The sequence below is a fragment of the Centrocercus urophasianus genome, unplaced genomic scaffold (assembly GCF_019232065.1).
Source record: "Centrocercus urophasianus isolate 14NV4802_14NV808 unplaced genomic scaffold, USGS_Curo_1.0 seq_22, whole genome shotgun sequence".
NCBI lineage: Eukaryota > Metazoa > Chordata > Aves > Galliformes > Phasianidae > Centrocercus > Centrocercus urophasianus.
This window is the reverse complement of record NW_024884778.1, coordinates 9,992,191-10,007,453: the sequence shown is the minus strand read 5'-3', so window position 1 is coordinate 10,007,453 and position 15,263 is coordinate 9,992,191. Positions and strand designations below refer to the sequence as shown.

The 15,263-nt window shown below is 42.5% G+C and overlaps 1 protein-coding gene across 4 annotated transcripts in view; it reads left to right on the top strand.

Moving 5' to 3' along the window:
- Nucleotides 1-15,263, top strand: part of CHCHD6 (coiled-coil-helix-coiled-coil-helix domain containing 6) — a 101,187-nt gene that overhangs the window by 54,883 nt on the left and 31,041 nt on the right. For all 4 annotated transcript variants that reach the window (XM_042823660.1, XM_042823659.1, XM_042823658.1 and 1 more), the window contains one exon: nt 14,133-14,268. In XM_042823660.1, the coding sequence (XP_042679594.1) occupies nt 14,133-14,268 (136 nt within the window). The remainder of the gene's footprint in view (nt 1-14,132; nt 14,269-15,263) is intronic.

The following is a 15,263-nucleotide window of genomic DNA, read 5'->3' as shown; positions in this document are numbered from 1 at the left end:
GCTCCAACTTTGACCCAGTGTACTTAGCCTATACATTCCACCATTGGGCTAATGTGTGCGAGAATGAAAAATATCCCTTGAGAAGTTTTGCCTTGTCCAAAGAAGAAAAAGATAAGTAGTTGAAACTGTAGCCACGTAAATTTCCATCAAATAGAGTTGTAGTTAGCATAAATTCTTTCTTAAAATGGGTGCAGTGTATTTCTAACCTCCTTAACTGGCCGTGGTAGAATTACTTTTGTAATTGTTTTTAACCTTTTGTATTGTTTTTTTGCCGTGAGCCTATTTAGTATCTAAATTCCATTTGTATTTGCCAGTAGTGTTACATGGCTTATTGTTCCACATTCACTAACAGCCGTCAAAAAATATTTTCTATAATTCCTTATTATTAATGAATCCAAAGCAATTATACTGTCACGAGCAACACTCAGATCTCAGTTGGGTAAACAGTTGGCCAACATGCAGCAAACTGGAGTAGCAGCATATGTAGTCCAGTTGGGCCCAGTCCAGATTGCATGATACTTAATTGCATAAATAGATTATATATCAGTGATGAATATGTTAGTGGAGTGTACAGTATATTGTGCTGTCTTCATTTAAAATTAAATTTGGCTGCCAAAGCATTGCATAACCTGTTGTAATCTCGCATTTTTGTTTGGACAGTGAAGCACAAAGTTGCTAAAGAAGCCAAAACAAGGCAGCTAACACATCGCATTCATTTTCATACAGATTTCCATAGTAGAATTCTTAAGCACTGTTCTAAAATAAAATGTAAAAAAAAAAAAATAATAATCCATAAAGTTCTGAGAATCTTTCATCAGTTGAGTTTTCTCTTAAATTTGCTTCTTCAGGTGTGTGATCAGATGTTGGGAATAGATGTAACAATGTTCTGATCTTATAACTTTGTAAAGGAAGAGATGTGACCTTGGGTTATGTTCTTCACTTCCTATTACAGACTTTAACCTATTTTTATGGTATTCTTAAGCTGGATTCCTGAGGTTTAGTTTGGTCTCTTCTGATTCTTGTGGAGATGAAAACTGGTGACATAGGAGATGCTCTCGTAATGGAAGCATTTCTCATAAGGGTTGCTGGCTGTAGCCAGTGTAAGTACGAGTTGATTTTTTTTTCATTCAGAATTCAAACATTTTTTTGGTTATGGTCTCGTGCTAGGGGAGGGGTGAAGGGTTCCTCCCACTTTGAGTCCTTAACATCTGCTAATCCCTGGCTTCTGGCCTTACCATACAGTGCTTTTCTGTTTGAACGGCGTATGAACTTCCCCTATCATAAGGGACAGATTCCTGGCAGCCAAGAGGGACGCCTGCCCTACTAGAATTTCATTGTGAGAAGACAGCATGACTGAGGAGTGCCTTGACTTGAGGAGAGAGAAGCTGTGTGGCACTAGTGAAACTGGGGGAGCAAGTGAACATCATACTTCTATCCCTTTACAGTTCAAGTTGTAAGCCATAACCAGTATTGCTGTGAGCTACGTGTTGGAGCCTTGGACAGTGCATAGCTAGAACAGTCTAGGACTGATCATTTGATAACTGAACGTGAAGGAAGAATCACTGCGTTAGCCTATCAGTTTGCACTGTGAGTCTGATTCTTACAGCAGTGTGCAGCCATCTTTTTTGGGGATTGTTCCCTCAGTGTACAAAGTGCAGAAAACACAGGGAGCGCACATGCATCAGGTGGGGTCACCGTATAGCTGGGATGGAGTTGGGGGACCTTCTGTCATATGTTGGCATTTGTGCTTGTTTGGTTGGACTTGAAATTTGCTTGTTAAGAGATCCTCTTCTTAGGCTTTGCGCATTCAGATCTTTCTGCAGCTTGTTTATAGTAAAAAATTACAAGGTCCTGTGAATTCGGTGGAAATAATTTGTTCATCTTGTTTTGCAATTTCACATTAGACATACAGGCACAGTAAGTGCTAAGCTAGGTAAGGCTGATTTATGTAGATCTAGTAACTTGGATGACACAAGTAAACTCCAGGAAAATTACATGAACTGAAATGTAGCCAAATTATTGAATGAAGCACAGGTCTGTGTGTTTGCAAGTAGGGTTTCAACAGCTCCTATATTAAAAGCAGATCAGGAATGGCATTTTTTCCATTTAATGAGGAAAATGCATTTCCTCCGTCCCATAGTGTCTCATCCCTGCCTTATCCCATCCTCGTCTCGCTGTGAACCTGTCCTCTGATGCCTGCCCATTGTGAGAACAGTCTGCACAGCATTTGTTGCTGTCTGCTGCTGTGTACAGGTGGAGCTGATGGATGAAGGGAGGGCTAGAATTGGGTCTGTTTCCATAGTGAGTGCACTGTTTTTTCAGAGTCTGCATTGAAGCAAAGATAAGAAATACCTGAAACAAACAAACAAAAAAAAGCATTTTCTTGGCACTTATTGACTTTTGTAAAATCTTTTATCAACATCTATGGCTTTGCACAGATAGTCCGTGGAACACTTGACCATTTTCTTTCCTTAATGATTATCAAGCATTTCAGTATTCAAGAATACTGCGCAAGCTATCTACCAGTGATGCTTTGCAGCATGCCTGCAAGACAAGCAGGTAAGCCATCTCCATTTGTACAGGAACAGAAGCTAAGTGCTTGAGTGCAGAGCTTCACATTAAGTCACTGGCACAGTCATTAGCTCCTGGTTCCTACTTCAGGGCAGGATACCTGCGTGGCCTGGCTACTGCGACACGCTTTGTTTCTCATCTCCTCACCTGAGCCCAACCTGCTCCTGCATTCCTCCCACCTTGGTGTCTCGTTCTTTGTTCTGGGCTCTGTCCGAGCTCTTTCTCCCAGAAAGAAGATCCTAGCAACAAGAAACCAGTAAGCACAGCTTTCAGCACCTTGAGCAACTTGCCCTTGTTGCTTACATGCTGTGGTGAATTGGACTCTTGCCACGGACATATTGTCTTTATGATGTTATTATAATTGATGCGTTATTATTTTTCTCTTTTGTTAACCAGTAGAATTACTCTGGGGACCTGGAACTTTTTTCCTTCCCTGTTTAGCAAACTGCACATCAGTAACCACCCACAAAAGAAGCAGCGTGTAAAGAAAAAGCCAGCGCTCCTCGCCCTTCGCTTCGTTCCACATCCTTTTCTCAGTGCTCATAGAGCCATGACTCAGACTGGGTTTAGAGAAGACAACTTGCTAATCCTCTCCCTGCTACAGAGAATAAAATGGCATTTCATTCCAAGCTCTATTAATGCGCTCGCTCCAGGGATAAAGCAGCACTCCCAAAAGGCAGTGGCCAAATTTTTTTTTCAGTTGCGTTGTCTTTGTCTTCTTTTGAGTGTTACATTTAGATTAGCTTCTGAGGATTAAATGTTATTACAGTCTGTGAATCTGTTAAGGGGAAGGGAAAAAAGCGTCAGTAAAGAGGTTATAGCTTAGTGCAGGCACTTTGGATTTATCCTCAGAATGCTGGGGTAGTTGGTTTTTTTTTTTATAATAAATTTGATTTCTTTTGTGAAGGTTGCCTTATTTTTATTTTTGTGGTTGTTAAATTTGGTTGTGGGAGTTACCATGGGTGGGGGATGCGGTTTGCTCTGAAAGGTAAAGCTACGGGAACGGGGTGAGGGGATTAGGAAGCTGTTAAGAGATAAAACTGTTCAGAAGCGAGTTTCCTTCTGAGATCTCCCTATAGCTTGCTGAACCCTCCCTGAAGCTGCTTACAGACAGCTGTGCTGCGAGTTGTGCCCACAGAACTGCGTGTGCTCTGTGCTGTTATCCAGGAGTGTGTAAAGAACATCGCTATCTTACCCTGATAGAGATCAGCCCAGAATCCAGGGCAGCTTTCCAGGGAGGAAACTGCCAAAGAGATTTACGCCGCGTGGGACTTGTTATTTAAGAGGTCTGTTTAATGGTCCCGAGATCTTTCAACTTAATGGACATCAGTATTTAAGATGATTGCGTTAGAGAAACTGACAAGTACTAAGTATCCTCCTGGGTTGAATGTGGTGTTGAGAACTAAACTGCCTCCGTGGGGTGGGGGGAGAAAGTTCACAGGTGGACTGTCTGCTGCAGTGGGGGATTTGTGGCTCACTTTCCGGACTCGCAGAAATGAACGTTTTTATTGAATTGTGCAAAATGTCATGAGATTGATGATCCCTCAATTAAAATGACAGCCATAACTGGTACCTAGGAAAACTGCCTGTTCTTTTTTTTATTATTATTATTTTTTCCTTCCTTTGTGAAGATCTGGAAAGTTTCTAAGATACTGATGTGATGAAGCAGGGCTTTGTGGTAGATATCAAAATTAATAAACTCCTATCTATTTCAACAGAGGGCTGTGCCCACGAGTTGAGCTCTGAAATAGTTATTCTGTGGACAGTCGTGAAGCCTAAGGAGAAGGGTAAAGACATCAGTTTTCAAACAAAATTGCTTTGAGATTTCTCCTATCATTAGATTAGATAGATGATTAATTCAGCCTTGAAATTAAGAGCCCTTGCAATAGGGATTTAAGAGTTTTCAGGGATAAAAAGCTGTGATTAGTGCTTAGAGCTTGTCCTCAGCGTTAGCTCAGCGCAGTGCTTCTGCATGCTGACTGCAGTGATTACATCTTCCCCAAAAATGTTTGCCCCACCCTGGTCCTGTTCTTCCCTCAGCGCTCGGTTTGTGTTGGTGGTTGTTCTGTCTGTGGCTAGTCTGCTCCAGGTAAGCATTAATGAAGGAGATGGGTTATTAGCCAAGGCTTTGCTGTTTCTCACATTGATTAAGTTGGTTTTTATGGGCAGTAGGAATATTGCTGGCAGAGACAACTTTCTGCGGAGTTATTTTAACAACAGGTAAGAGAGTAGGTGGGCCAGTTTTGACTTTGTGCCATTGCATATGGTGCAAGTATTTCTGGAAGAAAGGCTTTTGAGACTTCATGAAACGACTGAAAATGATTTTGACTCATTTACATTAGCGTGTAAACATTTTCTTTACTAATTCTGGAAGGCCTGTTGTTAAGCAACTGTCTACCAGTGCATAGATTTCCAGACATTGTTACTCCCCCTCCTACTTCAGGAATATGGTTTGTGGTGACAAAAGTCAAATATGTGGAACGGAGTTGCGCAGATGTTCCAGTTGAGCCAGATTATCCTCTTTTGGACTGATATTCAGTTTAAAAAAATGTATTAGATTGCACACGTTATCCAACTGTTGTGTATTTCCTTCTGAAACCCTCTTCTCGGGGATTACTAAACTGCTGCTTCGAAGGAAGGCTTTCCTTTTGCCCACTTAGTAAGATGATGTGCTGTTCTGCTGTTCACAGTATCATCTTTCCTTTTATGCATGTCGAGGAATGAATAATAAATCAGTCCAATGAACTGAGATTGCAGTTCTGTTAGTGCTGAAAAACCGGTGTGAAATATTAATATATCGTTTCGAAATTGTAGGAGTGTTTCTTCAAAGGTACATAGGTAGAACTTGGGAGTTTATAAAATAAAACCTGAATAGCAAAGGAAGAGGTGCCAAAGACTCCCTGTAGTCTATTAGGGATGTTTCTATTACTATCGATTTTTACATGGAAAGTGCTTGTATTCCGCAGTAATGTTGCCATTATAAAACTCTTACATCAGGGTTTGTTGGCAGGCCAAATCCAGATTGTTTTCAAAAGCGTGGATGTTTGTGCAGCTGTTAAAACTCAGACATAGTTTGTGCATCAGAGTACATGAAGTATTTCAGCTCAAAGCTCTTCATTCTGGAGAATGCAGGGAAGATAGAAGCAGATCACTGCCCTTGGTTTGCCATCCCGCTGGATGGTGGAATGAAGATTTCTCCAGGTTTTGTAGTATTTTGTTGAGTATTTAGATGTAATGACACGGCCACGCTGAATTAAGAAAGGTTTTCATGCCTGTGCTCCCATGCTCCCCTTGGCTTCAATAAGGAAAAGGTATCGTGATTATTAATTAATGACCCAACTAAGCTCACTCCAGGCTTTTCTGCCCCCGTCCTCCTGCGTGGTACCTCCTGTGTGGTGTGGTGTGCTGGAGGTTGGGACATGGGGCTGCTTTGTAAAGGATGGAGGCTATGGCTGTCTGGGGAAGCTTTCTGAAAAGAGTGGTGAATTAAAGATGTCAGAAGCAATAATGCCTGAGAAACCACTTGTTACCAGTGAATTAATGACTTGTTTACTAATTAGGAGCCTAAAGCAAAGTTGAGGTAACACTCCGTTCAATCTGGTCATTAATTCACTAACAAGTGATTTCAAGGGCAGTGCTGCAATTTTGAACAGTAATTGTGTTCCTGATTTGGGATTATATGCTTTGTGCAAAATGTCTTTGCTGTTGAGTCAGCCTCCTCCTGGAGGGATGATAGGAGAGACCAAAGGCAAGTCTGAGCTTCTTCAGAGAGACCATCTCAGTGTTGTGTTCCCCTGGGCTGAACCTGACTGTGAGCGCCATTAGCAATGCAGTGGAGCAGCTCGAGGTTGGCACTGTTCTCATTAACTCACCTGAGAGGTTTCACATGTTGCCTGCATTATCTAAGTTATTTTTGTAGGGATTTCTTTCAATTTTTGGAGGACTTGTTGAAATAATATTTATTTTAAAACAAACAAAAAAATCCCAACCTCCCCACCTCCTTCCTCTGTGAAAGCACCATTCCTGCTGCTCTCTGGGGGGGATGAGGAGCTGCCTAATGGGGATCTTGCTGAGTCAGTACTCAGCAAATTGCACAGCGTGCTGAGGGGGGGCACTGTAGCTTTGAAGATTATAGAGCATGTGCAAAGAAGGGGATCTTTAATAAGGTGGATGTTTAACTTCAGATCCTGCCTGAACTCTTCATGCTGGTGGCTTCGTTCTCTTCTATCTCTGCGTCTTCAGTAGATTGCACCCCTCTGTCAGTGCAGAACATCCTGTTGGGTTCGTGCTTTTGTCCATCACCAGTGCTCCTTTGCATAGTCTGGTGTGTAACTAAAAGGACTCAGTGCAGTGCTGAGTGACATTTAAGGAAAGTAACTGCTGTTTAAATGAGTGGCCAAGGTTTCCTTTTGAAAAGAACATTTCCTTAGCAGTCTGACATCATTACAAGATCTTCTCACATAGGAAAGAATTAGTGCATGTGTCTGTCCCTCACGTCTTGTGGCTATATGAAATTAGCATAACAGATGCTCAGTTGTGTAAGACTATTTTCAGGAGGGGGGTTTTGTGTACCAGAAAAGATGGGGCCAACATTCTTTCAGCAGTCGCTTCCCCAGCAAAGCCTGACATTACAACATTATCACAACCCAAATATTCTCAGCATTGGCACTGCACTTCCTGACCTGAGTTCTTAACCAGTTTTTAGATGATGTTTTTTATCTTAAGAAAGAAAATCCCTATTCGGGTCACTTGTTGGGCTGCGTGTTGTTTTCAGATTCAGTTATTGCTTGCTATATTGCTTTTCTGCCTTGTGGGAGCTGAGCCAGCTTCCTTTCTGATTCAGAGAACTCCTTCCAGCAACAAGATTCTGACTCATTCCTGCTTGGCTTCCAGAGACCGTTTTGCTGCTAACTTTAGGCTCTTCATCTTTGCTAGTCAACTTTTAGTAGTTTGGCAAAAATGGTGCATGGCTTTGTGGGCAGGAGATCCAGTTCTGTAAACTTCTGTATCTCTTGGCAAGGCAGCCGAGAGGCTGTAGTTTTCCTTTCATCTTCCCAACTGACAGTTTCTTGTAACTCAGTATTCTACCATCGTAATCAGCGAAGAATTCACATCCATGTACTCTGAAATTATCCACTTGTGGGGAGAGATCTCTCATTATTTCACATTGCTTGCCATCTGCCATACAGAATGCTAATAGGGGTGATTAGCGATTGGGTTTGCAGGTTTGGTGGGGAGTTGCCACCCCCAGTAAGCAAAACCTATAACTCACCTCCAGCGCCTACAACTGTAGGGATGCTGCTAAGAAAGCCTGCTGAAAGTGGTAGAAACTGCATCTGTACAAATAAATATAAACTGGCGTTTTTTTGGGTGGCCTATTGCTTAAATGGGGAATGGCTGCTCCATGGCTAAACCATGTAGGAGGGCAAACAGTTTGCATTGTGTTGGAGTAAAAGTAAGATACAGAGCTGGAACCTGCGCTCCATGGGTCACACAGTCTCTTTGCATGAGTTTCATCAGTGAAATGGAGACACTGTTGTTGACTTCCATGAGCATTCCGAAATTAGGTTTATATAAAGCTCTGAAATATAACATTCCACCTCAGCCTGAATGTTTAAAGAGTTGTTTTTGTTGTTGTTGTTTCCTAAAGAAAACATGGTCAGGTTAGACTGTCTTCTCTGAAGGAGTTCCAGCAGCACAGTGACAATACAAGTTGCTGTTGAGATTTGGACGTTTGCTTTAACTTGTTGTTCTCAGTGATAAAATCTAATTAGTTACACAGAAGAAGATTTCAGAACAGCTTCTGGGCATCTGTGATTGGAAAGGAAGGAGTTATGAAGGAGTTATCTGACCTGGGAAGGACGAGGGTGCGCGAGTGCACAAATTGCAGTGGGGAATTGTGTGACAGCTTCAAACAAGCTGTCAAAAGAGGAACGGAGATTGGGAAGTGTTTGAGTGACAAATTTTTTAGGATCACAGGGTTGCATGGAAACTGAGGTACTTCATAAATATGTATTCATTAGGCATTTCCATGGATAAGGTAAGGGGAAAGAAAAGCAGGCGACCTGCTCGTGAAGTGCAGCTGTGAAGAGGGAGAAGGAAAGAGAAAATGCTGCACTGTGCAGTAGTGTGTTGCAGACTGTATGAAAAGACATGGGAAGGATCTAGGAATGCAACTACCACAGTAGAAATGTGGAGGTAGTGCCCCTATTCTTAAAGAAAATTGTCATGAGGCTTCACCTTTCCTTTTAATCCATGTCCTTTAAGCAGTATGTTGGTCCTACGAACAGAGTATTCCATGCAGATCAGTGGCAAAGATGTTGAACGGTGTTTTGAATACATGAAACTGATCAGAGAGATTTCCTTTCTGATAATGTTAGTTTATTCTTGTGAGGCGTGCAGCTTGTTTACACTATGCTTGGTTATGTAGCTTAAATAGCACCGATAGTTTTTTAGTAGATATTGGGATAATTTATTAGGAATCTTCCATCTCTTATTTTGCAGCTGTTTGGTGAGAGACATGATTCTTCCCTTTCATTCAAGCCATGATATCAAGCTGACATGAAGGGTCAGGGAATCCCATAGGCAGTAGCTTTTGCTCTGTGATAGCACAGCATCCTGCAATGGAAGTTGGCTTCCTTGGCTGTTTGTTCTGTGCTGATGAGTTTGTTATATGTGAATGAAATGCTTCAATTGTGTTTAATTTTCTGCTGTAAATGTCAAGGATGCAGTAATGAGAGAGGATGGAACCTTTCTGTATGCTGTGTATTGCATCTGTCTGGAATTTTTTTCCTGACATGTTAAAGAGGAACCATCAGAGCCAACTGCTACCCAAGGGAGCGTGCAGTTTTACAGGTCAGTTAACCACTTAGCAGTTTTGTATACGTACAGTGCAGCACACCACTTTCATGTGACCAAACATCGCTGAGCTTAGTCTGAAATACATCTGGTGTGCCCTGGATATACAACCATGCTAACCAACTATTTGACACATCTCTGATTCCTTTCCGACACAGAAACTGCTGCTGCGTGCCCTGGGCTTTGCTCTCAGTGCAGCCCGTGCACCTCATTGCTGACCTCTGAGGCTGGCTGCGCTGTAGTTATGGTGGTGATTAATGTGGTTTGCTCAAGTTAGCTCTGACACTGGTTGCAGTCGAGTAGTGCAGCAGAAAGTAGTTAATCTGGTTATTGGGTTCTGCAGCCCACAGGAAATTTGAGTTTGCTGCACCATTTAGGTGGCTTCTGTACTGGAGCAAGCTATTCTGAAGTTGGTTTGTACAAGAAACCTTGGGTATCTTTGATTTTTCGCTTTGAGTAGAAGTATCTAAATGTCTAGGTTTAGATACCTTCAGTCTCTGTCCTAAGTGGTTTTTTTTCAGCTTGAATGGTTTCCCAGAGTAAAAGGTAAAAAGAGAATCTTGCCTCTAATTCCATCTGGGATTGCTGTTCTACCCAGTAAAGCCAAGTGATGGCGTGGTGCTCACTGTGGATTTTGGACTAGTTTAAGGAGCTGTCAAGTCCTAAAGCTTTCAAGTTCTATCTCTTCTTGGCTAGTCTGATTTTTTTTCATCAGGGTGGAAATAGTAGCAAATGCATACACATCTTCCAGCTTTCCCTCGCTTTGCAATACCAAGCCCATAATTCTCCTTCCAAAAGGGAAAGCTGTCAGCAGCAACGAGCTGGTAGCCATTGTGCTATGTTTGAAGCCTGCCTATGGGATCTGTGTACTGATGATACTGCCTTAAATTGGTTCTTGAAATAAGTTTGTGTGTTTGTCTTTGAGAGCCGTGTGGCTCCTTGATTAATTGATGGACATTTAGACCAGCACTCTACTCACTACTGTGGCACTTATGATGGAAATTCTGGAAGAACCTTGCTTTAACCTCCGAGATGCTCAGCACTTCTTCATGGGGTTTATATCCACATAGAAGTGAATTTGCCAAGACAAATGAATGCACTTATTGACTGGAGCAGCCGTTACCTGCTGCTGTTGAACAGTTAGGAGAGGGTTAAGAAGAAAACCTCTTCTGAGCCACTAGATTGGCCCTGACTAAGATGAATGTCTAATTCACTCCCAGCGTCCTTACTGCTGCCAGTAATAAAAAGCTTGCTTCACATATTCACCCCACTGCAGACGTTTCTCTTAAATTAAATATAAAGAGGACATATAATAGCACGATTCCACACCAAGCCAATATTATCAGATTGATGTCAGCAGTGATAATAGAAGAAGGATAAGTTGATGAGATTTCATTTGTTAAATAAAGTAAAGGGAATACGCAGTGATAGAGAGGATTTGGTAACTCTCGCTGTGTCAAAATGCAGCAAGATCACATTCGTTCCGTCTTACCTCAAGGGATGGCAGGGAGAAGGATGCCCTTTGTTTCATTTTAAGAAAACCTATCCCTTCTTTTCCAGCCAAAGACCTGATTTTAGATCCTTCAGTGGGAGAGGGAGAAGAAAATCTGAAATTGTGGCTTTTGTGCGTATGTAGCCTTCTGTCCCATTGCACAGCAGAGCAGCTGAGGATTTTCTCCACTGTGGCTGGGGAGGCACTGCTAATGAGTTTTATTTCTAGATTAATCCTTTTTTCCCCCACTTGTAATCTTTTCTCCTTTCCTCTTCCTTGCTTGTGTATTATTGTTTTAATCTTTCATATTTCGTATGCCCTGCATTTATATCTGGGGTGTTGTCAGAGCTCAACTCCTCTAGTTCCTTGTCTGTGGGTGTTTTCCTAGCCTTCCTGTTCAGACCTTTTTCTTTCCCCCTCTTTTTTTTAGCTGCTGTAAATGAGCCTCCTGCATCTGTTTTCGTAATAGCAGTAGCAATTGCAGTGCGTTTTATTTTAGACAGAGGCTAATTGCCTACCTTTCTTGGTGGTAGCATATTATGCTTAAAACTGTGACCCATTTTAGAAGAAAGGTCAAAGCTTACTGTTCTTCTGCTCTTTCTGCATTCAGACCTCATTCCTTCTCCACCATGTTCTTTCCCCTTCAGTGTGTAAAGCATTCCCCTCCAGCAGCAAAGCATTTACCAAGAGCAGTGTCCTGAAGACGATTTTTTCCTGAAGGTTGGGTACTGCCTATAGCCTTGTGCTGGGCTGAGGTTGAAGGGGTGTAGCTGACAAAGCTCTCCCTCCTTTGGAATTCAGTGTACCGCTGCCCTCAGCCAAGGTGTGCTCCGTTGGACTTGGGTTCCTGCAGCGTGCAGGATGTGCTCCCTTGTGCTGGGCTCACGTTTCCTGTCATTTCACAGGTCACACCACGCCGTGGGCTGCAGGGACGCTCCTCTGAGCAGCACTGCCTTCCTGCTCCAAAGTGAGATGTCATCCTCTGTAGGATTTAGCTGGTTTTGTTGAATTTCCAGTTCATTTGTGGATGCGCTCATAAATGGATTTGTGGGATCTGTGTTGATAATTACGTCAGCTGATTTTGTGCTATGTTGACTAGATTCTCTAAATCTCTTTTGAGAAGGTGGTACCACTGATGCATAGCTGGAGCTTCTCCATTGTGCTTGTGTCGTGTAGTTTGGTTCCAGTGAATTCAGACCACGCTGTGACACGTTCTGCCTTTTCCCTCCCCCAGCCCTCTGCCTGAAAATTACAAAATGCCCTTCAGTTTAACATGGCTGAGTTGGAAAAACCTAATTTTAAAAGTCTTAACTTCTTCAATGAATTGAGGGATTTGATGGTATTTCCTGACCTGGTATTGTTTGGTATCGTTTCTACAGTCTCACTGATTTGATTAGAGTGATATTAAAGTTAGTGACAAAGCAAAATGCCGATATTATGAGTTTTTGATGCTCTCTCTGGTTTCTTTTCCAAAATCTGAAGATTTTTTTTTTGGAATATGGATTTTTCAGAGGCTTTAAAGGTAATTTGCTATGGAACACAGAAATTACTTATGCATGCTCACCTCTGGGGACTGCGTACAAAACAAGTTTCTTCTAAAAGCTATAGGGTTAGAGAAGACAGGGGAAAGAAGTTTGTGTTGTATTTTGGTGGCTTTCTGATCCAAGTGTTTCTGAGCGTGGCTGTCACATTGTTGCTAGAATCAATAGGATCCTTGGAGTTGGAAGGGACCTTCAAAGGCCATGTAGTCCATGTCCCCTGCAATGAACAGGGACACGCACAGCTGGATCAGGTTGCCCGGGGCCTGATCCAGCCTTGCCCCGAAAGCCTGCAGGAATGGGATGTGAACCACATCGCTGGGCAGTTGTTCCACTGCCTGCTCACGTATGTTGCAGAGTACGACTGAGGGCAGAGGTATTGTTTGGAGTATGTCTCAACCAAACTATTTTGAGGAAGCAATGGTGTTGCTGATTTTCTTTTGTCCTTTCTACTTGCCTTCCTGAGTGCCTTACCAAAATGAACGTGATTTGGAAATTCCTATTTGTGGTCTCCAAAACGCTTTCGGATGATCTGGCTTCAAGATGTCACATTTCTTAGAAATCTCTCACCTGAGAGAGAATGAAAGCTGTCCAGGAATAGGTCACATTTTCTTTGTACCTGGTTGGGAAACCCCATTGCTTGAACGAGTGAGTGTTGTTACTGTGGAAATGAATGTAGCACAGCATAGCATTTGTGCCTCCCCATAACATCAGGTGCTTTGGAAAGAAGAAGTGCATTTGATCTTTTAGCACAGATCTCTTTAAGCACGCTGAGGCAGAGAATGCAAGGAATTAAGTGGATTTATGATTTAGAAGGCAGTGTCTTAGTGCTGCTACTCCTCAGCACATGTTCTCTGCTGAAATGTACTGTGGCAATTGTGCTGCAAATTCCTGCAATTTGTGCCTGCCTGTCTGTGCAGCTGATGACACTGCTGTTACTGTGCTTGTGCCATTGTGGCTCGGATTATTTTACAATGACCTTCCTTTTATTGGTACAGTTGCTGAAGATGTGCCATATGTACCCATGCACATGATAGTCTGAGAGCATCATCTGTAATTGTTCTTGAGTAGCTGTCAGTGCTGCTTGTGGGATGTGAGTACTAATTGCTTCAGAAATACAAAGAAGCAGATACCTGGTCTTGATATTATTCCCTTTTCTGTCTTGTTTAGTTACTAGGAGAATTACAGTACTCACAACCGTGCTGGATATATATACTTTTAATGTTTAAATAGATGAGAATTCAGTAGGTAGAGGTAGCTCATTCGATGAGCCCATTCAGTTCCTTGTCAGCCTGTTATAGATCTGGTGCTGGCCCAGACAGAATTCCTGAGTTTTATCAAAGATTTCCAGTGTGACTTGGAGAAATCATTGAACCTCTTGGAATTGATTCTTCTTAACTGTGGAGGAGACACGGTATTTTATCTATGGGTAAAACTAAAAACCTCCCATACTGACCTAGTAAGAATACATTCCATCTTTCTGCTTAGTACTCTGGATTTTTCAGCTGGAAGACATCACTTAACCCACTTTGGTGATTGCTGCTCCTACTGGTTTCTTTATCTTTTAGGGCTAAGTGACTCCAACACAAGATTAGTGTGTGCCACTAGTCAAGTGGTAGTCAGTGGCTGAAAACTCCCCTTTGCACATCTTTCTGTTCTCGTTTTGCCCACAGGAGGAGGAACATTGATCCTGTCTGTGCAAGTCTGCAGTCTGAAATTCTGAAGTGCTATCAAGAAAACCAACGTGAAGTGCTCAAATGCTCAGAGCTGGCTAAGGAGTATCAGCGCTGCGTTAGTGCGGCTCAGAAGGTAATAAAAGCTTCCCTGTTATACTTGCTGGCTTTGCTGACTGTTCTGCGTAGTGTTTTCTTCTGGGAAATATCTCTGGGATCTGTGGTATCTCCCAGGTAAGATGGGGTGTTTATAGGAGGCAAGTTTTCCTCAGGATGTACTTTTGTCTATTTGCATTGATCCAGTGCTGCCCAGTCTCACTGTGGTATGTCCCAGCTTCCTTCCCACCAGTGCCCCTATGGTGCTGAACTGCCCCCAGAGCAGTAGTGTGGATACTCCTCAGCTTCAAAATCAGTCATCCCACGTTTCACTTTCTTGGATGCTGTGTTCTGCAAATGGTAGTTACATCTATTTGCCAATATTAGCGACATTTTGGGCATTTCTGCTTCCATTATGGGACCTCACAATTATCAGTCTTGCTTTTTTTTTTGTGGCTGCACTTGTTAAGTAGCAAAGCTACTTAACTCTTGAGGGATCTGCATGCCTCTAAAAGGTGTTTGTGTCGTGCAGAGGTTCAACAAGCTGTTATGGCTCTGCCTCCAGAGATGTAGAGCACTCCTAGCTTCTGTTGTTCCTTGGGACAGTGAGTGCTGAGCACCTTGGAAGAATCTGTGACTTTGAAAGCAGGTGAAGGAGAAAGGAAAAAGGAAGCATTTGGATATCACAACTAGGATGTGGTCTTGGGAAATGTGTGATAAGACATAAAGTGATGTCTGGAGTGTAAAGGATGTTGTTCCTCACGTGAGAATTCAGTGGGTCAGATGTCCCTCGAGGGCAGACTTCTTTTTTTGGTTATAAAATAAGATCTCTAACGGGTCTCGGGACTATAGTAGGGTGGGTTTGGGGAAGGGATGGAGCCTTCTGGGAGCAGAAAACTGAGACTCTTCTCTTGGGATTATTAATGTGAAAGCGGAGGGTGGGGGGAGGTGGAGATTTCATAGAAGCAGTCTTTCTCTGTTGCATTAGCATTGTGCTGTATGCCTGATTTAAGTATAACATGAAACAAGCTGCCA